The sequence below is a fragment of the Chiloscyllium plagiosum genome, chromosome 3 (assembly GCF_004010195.1).
Source record: "Chiloscyllium plagiosum isolate BGI_BamShark_2017 chromosome 3, ASM401019v2, whole genome shotgun sequence".
NCBI lineage: Eukaryota > Metazoa > Chordata > Chondrichthyes > Orectolobiformes > Hemiscylliidae > Chiloscyllium > Chiloscyllium plagiosum.
In genome coordinates, this window is record NC_057712.1 from 110,195,186 (window position 1) to 110,204,628 (window position 9,443).

At 39.6% G+C, this 9,443-nt stretch overlaps 1 protein-coding gene across 8 annotated transcripts in view; it reads right to left on the reverse strand.

Moving 5' to 3' along the window:
* Nucleotides 1-572: 572 nt before the first annotated feature.
* pdss2 (prenyl (decaprenyl) diphosphate synthase, subunit 2) overlaps nt 573-9,443 on the reverse strand; it is a 178,114-nt gene continuing 169,243 nt past the window's right edge. For all 8 annotated transcript variants that reach the window (XM_043687065.1, XM_043687056.1, XM_043687060.1 and 5 more), the window contains one exon: nt 573-1,656. In XM_043687065.1, the coding sequence (XP_043543000.1) occupies nt 1,501-1,656 (156 nt within the window). In that variant the 3' untranslated portion in view covers nt 573-1,500. The remainder of the gene's footprint in view (nt 1,657-9,443) is intronic.

Genomic DNA, 9,443 nt, shown 5'->3' on the forward strand with positions numbered 1-9,443 from the left:
ACAGCCTGGCATATTTCCTTCTGGAACACCTGACTGTGTAAGGACATCCAGTTGGAAAAGGTAAACTGTTTTCTGTAATTGCTTTTTTAGTCTGTTGAAAACACTGTGGAGAGGGTATCAAAAGTTGTTGGAAAAAGCAGCCCAAGTTCAATGAAGATGCTTTTCTATAAGGAATCAGGAGAAGGTAAACACGCTAATTATTTGAGTGAACTTTGTAATAAAATCTGCTTGCTGTGTTAGCTGCCTTCAGATTAAAGTTGGGCTGTAATTACACCACAGAAGAAAGGTAGCTTAGTCGCAATTCAGACCATTTATGTAAACTCAGCCTTCTTGTCAATGTTGTTCTCAGGTTGCAAGAATGCAAACCACAAAAATCATCTCTATGAACAAAATAGAGACAGTGTCAATTTACAGACTTGATATCCCATATACTGCTACTGTCATTGTGTGCTTCACTGTGCAAGACTTTTGTAAGTACGAAGGTGAAAGAGAGACTTATTTCCAAATGTCTTTTTCAGTACGAACATGACAAAGGTGCAAAATTAACAGAAAGAATATTCCGGCATGAGAAATACATTTTGCTTATTACATTTTATTACGAAACATATTTCAATCAAGGCATAGACACAATCGCAAAAAGGTTTTCTTTGGGAAGATGAAAAACAGGCACGTCATAATTAATAAACATTGACTAACTCGATCAATTAGTAAACAAATTACCGGTATCTATTTACTGCTGTAATATTACACAGTTAATCACAATACTTGGCTAAAGTTTTAAATCTGGGCTTTCCCAGATGGGGAATACCTAAAGACAAATCAACAGCAACAAAAGATGGTGAAAAGAAATCATATGGTATGCGTAACATATAACATTTAAAATCAATATTTTGATTCAAATGGCCATCTTTTCCACAATTCACAAGTAGGAGCTTTGACAATTTACCATCTTTTAAGCTGTTATACTGTTTGCACAGCCCCAGGCTAAATCTTTATCCTTACAATTGCTCTGCATGGTGATAAATTGGACTATTATCCTGACATGGCAGATCCATCAGACAGGTTTTGAAGTGTTTTCTCGCAACACCTGCAGTCTCATTCTAAGTCTCCCCCTGAGCCTGCCCCAAGCTCCGTCCTCCAAGTATAGGGGAAAACCACAGGCCACCATTGTGGCGCCATCCTTGGTTGTGTCCAATCAATACGGCCTTATTTCCTGTCCATTTGCTGAGGTCACAGCAACAAATCTCATTAATTATTTCTGCCCTTGCTGCCTCCAGTGTGCCTCTGGCTTGACAAGGGAAAACTGTTTGACCTTTCTGCAAATTTGTTTACAGGCATACAAGGAGAGGTAGGGGAAAAGACATTGCAAACCTGCTTTGTTTCACTGTGATTTCTTTAAAAAAGAACAGAACCTTTCTCTATCACTTTGCAACATTTCTGTCAGTACAAACCATTCATTTCTCTTACAGTTTGATTTTGCTGGGTATGTGATTTCTCCAGTCAGAATTTGGTCACAGCATAAACAATCTTTTCCAGAGTTGATCTGGCTTCAGAAGTAGGAAAGCAGCGGAGGGCTTCCAAAGCCCCGTTTCCATGGTAACGGCATAAATCAAGAGATGAACTCACACCTTTCCCAGCTTTGATTATTCGATGCAGCTATAGGAGAAAGAAAAATCAAGAACCTGTATAAGTGGACATTCGAACGAAATGATAGCGCAGAATAAGTAGCTGCATACTTCACCATTTATTTTAAAACAAACATGATCTCGTCAGTCTCTATCATACTCCGTGATATAATCCATAGATAACTACACTTTCCCTATTTTAATAGATTTAAGATAGATAAGCATATTCCTCAGTTTGATCAACAGGTTTTAAATGTTCTCACTTGTAAAATAAAGCTTTTGCAGACAGGTGCCAATGAGCACCCACAGTGCATTATGGAGAACATAAAAACACATTCCCGTTTGTAGTTCTATATGGCTCAAAACATAGTAGGAAACTGTTAAAATGCACATCCAAACAAAGTGATTTCATGCATTTCAGAAACTTGCCAGGAACCTTAGTGTTTATAAAGTTTAAAGTTACTTATTTTCAAATATTATTGGAATAATTAATGGATGAGAGCTCAATTAAACAAAACTACATACTTTAAATTAAGATGAGGAATGTACCCAGAAATCAGAAAAATCAAATTATTCAAAATTCACTTTACTCCAAATTAACATATGATACAGTCATTCTTAATAAAAACAGCTGTATTTCATATGTTAGGAACTTTAAATAAACCATTAATATTCCTTAAGCAAATTCATTTCTTGATATACACTTACTAAAGACAGTTTTGACTCTGAATGGCTTTCTAACCCAAACGGATTCTCCATCTTAAATTAATTCCATCAAAAACACAGCCTACGTTCACTGCTGTGGTTTAGTCCATCTCTGCCCGCACCTCTCCTATCAAACTCCATCAGTCCAATGCTCTACTGTACTGATTCCCAAACTTTTGCACAATATTTAGGAAGAATGTGAAGGCATTGGAGAAAGTGAATAAAAGGTTCATGAGAATGGGTCCGAGGATGAAGAACTTCAGTTAAGACAAACTGGAGGTGTTTGGTAAAAGCCAAATATTGGTGGTGCTGGAGACCTGAAATTAAAAACAGAAAATTCTGGAGAAACTCAACAGGTCACACAGCATCTGTGGAGAGAGAAAGAGTTCAAAATCAGAGAAGGGAGAAGGCCAGTTCAATTGAAACACTCAATAAGGAATTAGACCATTATCTGAGAAGGAAGAATGCGCAGCATTTACAGGAAGCAAGGCACAAAGTGTAACGCTCATTACAAAAGCCTATGTCGACACAATGGGCCAAATGGCAGCCTTTTGCACTACAACAATTCTGAGGCTTTAATTCTCAAACTGTGCATGACCCTTAAGTGAAAACTATTGGGCGTGTGGTATATTGTACAGTTGTGGAGGTTCACAAATCTCTTTTCAGGTTGTAGGTGAAGCATTGATTGGATCTCAGTGAATCACAGTCAACTACTGCAGTCACCAACAGGGGAAAAAAAAACCCCGAATCATTTAAAGGAGCCTCTCAGGTGTCAAAACACAGTCTAGTTTCCATGGCTATCATTGCTACTTGGGAGTTTACAACCCAATGTTAGGGAACCCAGTTTGCTCCAATCATCTCCATAAAGATGGAATCATTCAAAAATGTGCTGCACATATACAAAGCTGTACCACATCCTGCTTGGTCTATCACTCCTGTTTGCAATGCCCATATTGGCCTTTTGTCCTGTAGCAACTCCAATTTAAAAGATTCACTCTTGCATTTAAGTCCCTTCATGGTATTATATCCCTTTATTATATCAATATAACTTTCCCCAGCTTTGTCAAAGCTTTGACAAAGGGTCAGTTAGACTCGAAACGTCAGCTCTTTTCTCTCCTTACAGATGCTGCCAGACCTGCTGAGATTTTCCAGCATTTTCTCTTTTGGTTTCAGATTCCAGCATCTGCAGTAATTTGCTTTTATCAAATCAATGAATGATGAGAAGTAGTGCAGCCTGCTTAACAAATTCCATTATTCAAAATTCTCTAAACTCTTATAATTAGGGTTTGTAACAATCACACAAAACAAATAAATATTTTGAGATGAAAGCTAAACGTGCTGTGGAAATTCAGCAGGTTTGGTGGCATCTGTGGGGAGAAGAATCGAGTTAACATTTCAAGTCCAATGACTGATATCACTGGCACCAACAGCATTTTAGTTTAATTTCAATCTTTTGAGACATTTGGATTTGAACAAAAGGTGACTGTATCATGCTTTTATGTCTATTCAAATGGGATTTTAATAAGTTAAAAATCTCAAAATAATCAAATAGATGGCCATCAGGCCCATCTCTGATCATCCAGCAGAATAACCCACAGCATCCTGGTGCAGGGTCTTGCTTCAGTTGTTTTCTCCAGGTTACTGTAGGTACTAATCATTCTGGGTGAAAAGGAACTTGTGACTATCACTCCTAAATTGTAACTCTTACAGCTTATGCCTGGATCCTATTGTGTTATGGACAGGACCAAACCCCCTCAAAGTATATCAAGGAGATAGCCTAGACTATAACTTGCATTTTATTTAAAGGCAAGTATAAGGCACTGCATTCCAGATGTGAATCAGTTGGCCAAACTACTAGACTTAAAGCAAAACACACTTTATTCTTACACCACAGTTAAAATACGAACAAAATTGAATCAGCAAAACTTTAACTCTATTGAAATACTTAACAAAATAGTATATTATTTAACCACTCATTCATTGTTCCATGCAGTATCCCATAAATACAACATTGGTAAAGGCAAATTCAGCAAATGAGATTTCCCTCACTTGCTTTTTCTTCCAGTCTGGAAGGAAAACCTTAAAGAATGAACACAGCAGCAGAGAGAGAACTCTAGCTGTTTGCACCAGCAGAGAGAAAGCTGTATCCAGTAGCTTCAACTCCAATACCCCAACTTCAACAACTGAAAGAAAAACTAAAACCCTGGGTCTGTGTCAGCCTGACTCCATCCACTCATGCTTCCTTTGTTTAATTGAAAAACAAGCGAAAGCTATTGACTCTGTTTCCACGGAACAGTCACCTTGGCACCAGGTTGATAACCCACTCTTCAAGCCAGAAAAAATCCTTCCTAGCATATCGTCACACTTGTCATGAAGATGAATGTCATGGCAAACTTTTAAAAAATCGATACGGATTTAAAAATAATTAGATCAGCCAAGATGGCCACCTAACTTGCATTACTTGTATGTTCCACTTTACAATCCCTACTGAAATGGAGCAGGAACCCATCAAAAACTCCAGGGGTGTGTGAAATACTTTAACCTCCTGTCTCATTAGCATGACATCAATGGAAATTATCTGAGGTATTCCACTGTTGGAGATAATAAGACGTTGGCTGAGTTGGTGAGGGGAGGTTACTTGACAAGCCAATTATTTGTACATCTTCAGCACATATTTTCTGAGCAGGACTGAGGATAACAATGCAGGGAGATGATCTAAGTGGAGTCTCTCTGGCCAATCTCTCCACCTAATTTGCAAACCTTTGAGTCTTGTCTGCTATTTTGCATTCTCTGTCCATTTGCAACACAGACTTTGAAGAAAGAAACCCATAGCTGTCTCTCCAGAAGAACACATTCATCCATCTGCAGTTTTAAACTGTCTTGACCACAAAGCAACAAAAAAGCTACTGAAATCAGCCTGAAACCAGTTGAGCTACCAAACTACAAACTTGTTTGGCCAGCCTATCCCTCCCCACACTATGTGCAGAAACAGTTTCTCCCTATCTACTTTGTCCACATCTCTTGTGATTTTGAAAATTATGAGATCTGCAATGAGCATGAAAATCAACACACTGTGATGCTGAAGGTGCCATTTTCCAGAAGAGACATTAAATCAAGGTAGAGTGGACATAAAATAGCATTATTTTAATAAAGAGCAGGGCTGAGCTGCTGGTGTCAAATACACTCAAACAGATAATGTTGCTGCTGGTTGTGTCAGACTGTTGAATGCAAGTTAGTGACTGTGTTACCTACACAACTAGAGTGATTATACTTCAATAAATAATCATTGTCTGCAAAGCATTTTAAGGCATCTGCTGGTCATGAAAAGTTCTACATAAATGTAAGCATTGTCTTTTTTAAAAACCAAACATTGTAAAGAGGGGCATTTAACGGACTGAAGAGAATGCTTTATTAACTCATGAGCTAAACCTCAGCTGGAGCATTCAATACAATTCTGGACATCACACTTTGAAAAGGAGATCAAATCCTTGGAGAGAGGACAGAGGGTATTTATCAAGATGAGGTGAGAGATGAAGGGGCTTCAGTTATGTGGAGACTGCAGAATGCAGGATTGCTCACTTCAAAAACATTGGAGTTAGCAACACCAGTAGGCCATTTGGACCTTCTAGACTGCTCTGCCATTTAATAAGAACATGACTGATCTAGTCCACTCCACTGTCCGCTCCCTTGTCTCTCAAAAAGTCTAAGTCATCCTCGAATAAATCCACTGATTCAGCCTCCACTGCAATAGAAAACAAAGGGGTATCTTGTATGTACTTGTTGGAAGTACATTCTCAAAGTGACAAGGGTTCTGGTAAAAGAAGTGGGAAGGGACTATTTTCTCTGGCAAATGGATCAGAAACCAGAGATCATAGATTCAAAATATTTGGCAAGGCCAGAGGGACAAATGAAGAGAAAAGTCTTCATGTAGTCCATAAGATCTGGAACACATCAAGAAAGAAAAAGCAAAAGACATTAGATTCAGGTCTCATTGAGTAGTTAAAAGGGTCAAAATATTTGAAGATTATGGGAAACAGCGAGCAATGGGACTAAATTGGGTGACTTGTTTGAAGAGCTGACACAGGTACAATGGGATGAACAATTCCTGTCTGTAAGATTCTATAAAGTCACTGTGTTTTTATCAAGAGGCATTGCTGCAGTGTTGGGCAGCTGTGAATTTGTTTTTTTTTTGCAGTTCAGACAGGCTCTTTCTAAACAGATTCTGAATATAGATAGTGGAAGCTTTGTAATGTGAATAAACTTTGCTTGCCTTGTCCTGACCATAAATCCAGTCTGCCTCAAGTACAGTGGCCTACACAGTAGCCAACAAACATTCCATGTACTGAAACCCCTCAGCCAAGGTGTGCAGGCGTACCACAAAAGGGTGAATGTGGTGACAGCTGAGATGGGTTTACACAGATAACTGCCATTATAAAAGTGGATGCCGAAATTCAGCAGTGGATATGAAAATGAGAGTAAAATTTTCAAGTTTAAACTGGCTATTAGTTCCTCAGTGCAATTACCTCATTCTCATTTGAAAAATTCTGGTCCTGACTCTCTCTCTCGGGGGATTTAATTCAGAAGTAGGGATGTCTTATTTCAGTCATACGGGGTCTTGGTGAGACCGCACCTGGAGTATTGTGTACAGTTTTGACCTTCCTGCCTAAGGGAGGATGTACCTGCCATTGACAGAGTGAACTGGAGGTTCATTTGGCTGATAGAAGGGCTGGCAGGACTGTCCTACCAGGCGATATCAGCCAACTGGGCCTGTGTTCACTGACGTTTAGAAGGTTTAGAGGAGATCTGATTGAAATATCGAAAATTCTAACAGGGCTGGACACACAGATGCAGAGAGAATTTTTTTCCCAGGTTGGGGACTCGAGAATCCTGGGACAAAGTCTCAGGATACAGGATAGACCATTTAAGGCTGAGAAAGATCTTTTTTCCACTCAAAGGTGAACCTGTGGAATTCTCTATCATAGAATATACTCAAGGAAGAGATACATAATTATTTAGATTTTAAAGCTATCAGGGATTGGGGAGAAAGCAGGAATATGGCATTGAAATAGAGGATCAGTCATGATCACATTGAGTGGTTGAGCAAATTCAAAGAATTGGATGGCTTACTCATACTCCTAGTTTCTATGTTTCTACAATATACCAAACATGGTCTCACCAAGGCCCTGTACAACTGTAATAAGACATCCCTACTTCAGAACTCAAACCCTATTGCAATGAAGGCCAATGCACTATTTGCCTTCCTAATTACTTGCTGCACCTACCTGCCTTCTTTCATTGACTATGTGTATCAGGACACACAGAACCCTTTGTACCTCCACACTACCCAATATATTTAGATAATACTCTGTCTTTTTTAGTTTTTCACATTGAAGTGCAAAACTTCACATTTAGCCATACTGTACTGGATCTGACCACTTGTTTTCCCACTTATTTAACTTGCACAGATCACCCTGAAGCCTCCTTGCATTTTCCTCACTTAATTCCACCGGTTTGTGTCATCAGCAAACTTGGAAATATTACATTTGGTTCTCTCATCCAAGTCATTTATATATCATGAACTGCTAAAATCCAAGCACTGATCCCTGCAATACCCATAAATCCTAAAACTGCCAACTGGAAAAAGACTCATTTATTTTCAATCTCTATTTCTGGTCTATCAAGTAAATTTGTAATCCAAGTCAGTACATTATCTGAATCCATGTGCTTTAATCTAGCCTCTTCTGTGGGACCTTATCAAAAGCCTGCTTGAAATCCGAACACACCACATCCACTGGTTCTCCCTTAGCTATTGGAATTGATCCTCAAAAAATTCCATAGATTAGTTAAGCATGATTTATTTTTCATTATCCCATGCTGACTTTGTTTCATTCCCTTAATTCTTTCCAAGTGTTCTGTTATTATGCCTTTAGTAAAAGACTCCAGCATTTTCCCCACTATTCATGTTAAGCTAATTCGTCTGAAAATGTCTGTTTCTTCTGTCTCTCCTTTTTTAAAATTTGCCACCCTCCAATCTGCGAGAACTGCTCCAGAGTCTATGAAATAACCCCTCATTCTCTAGCCAGATGCTACCTGGCTGGCTGGGTATTCCTAGCACTGGCTACTTTTGTCTAGGAACAAAGATAGTATTTGTTGCAAGGTTTTCATTCAAAATAGTTCAGGGACGTCACAGCAAGGAGCATACAGATAGAGACGGAAGCAAGTTCTATTCGGAAAATAACTACTTAAATGGATTGCTGAAAAGGCACCCGAACTACACAGAATTTGTATAGTTGGAGACTCAAGACTGCATCTAACTCTATGGGCAATTTAGCAAGGCCAATCCACCTAACCTGCACATCTTTGTGACTGTGGGAGGAAACTAGAGCACCCGGAGGAAACCCACGCAGTCACGGGGAGAATGTGCAAACTCCATACAGACGAGGCTGGAATCGAACCCAGGGCCCTGGCGCTGTGAGGCAGCAGTGCTAACCACTGAGCCACCATGCCCTTTCTTGAAGATTTTCCTTCTTGAAAAAGTAGAGCTGTGCAGACACGGGGAGAATGTGCAAACTCCACACAGACGAGGCTGGAATCGAACCCAGGGCACTGGCGCTGTGAGGCAGCAGTGCTAACCACTGAGCCACCATGCCCTTTCTTGAAGATTTTCCTTCTTGAAAAAGTAGAGCTGTGCCTGCGATTAAGTAATGTTCAGCTTTCACATATCCAGGGGAATGTAGTCCCAGGAATGGAAGGTAAACTGCTCGAACCTCTTTGGCGCAGTTCATGACTTACAAGACTTAGTCAAACAAAGTGAAGAACCATAATCCTTTGTGAAGATTTAATGAAATTTGATAACCCATAATTGCACCAATGTTGGAAATGGCTCTGTCTTGATTGCAGTTGGTGTTTCATGTGTTTTGTCAGGTATAGTTTTAGATTAGATTAGATTACATTACAGTGTGGAAACAGGCCCTTCGGCCCAACAAGTCCACACCGACCCGCCGAAGCGCAACCCACCCATTTCCCCTACATTTACCCCTTTACCTAACACTATGGGCAATTTAGCATGGCCAATTCACCTGACCTGCACATCTTTGGACTGTGGGAGGAAAC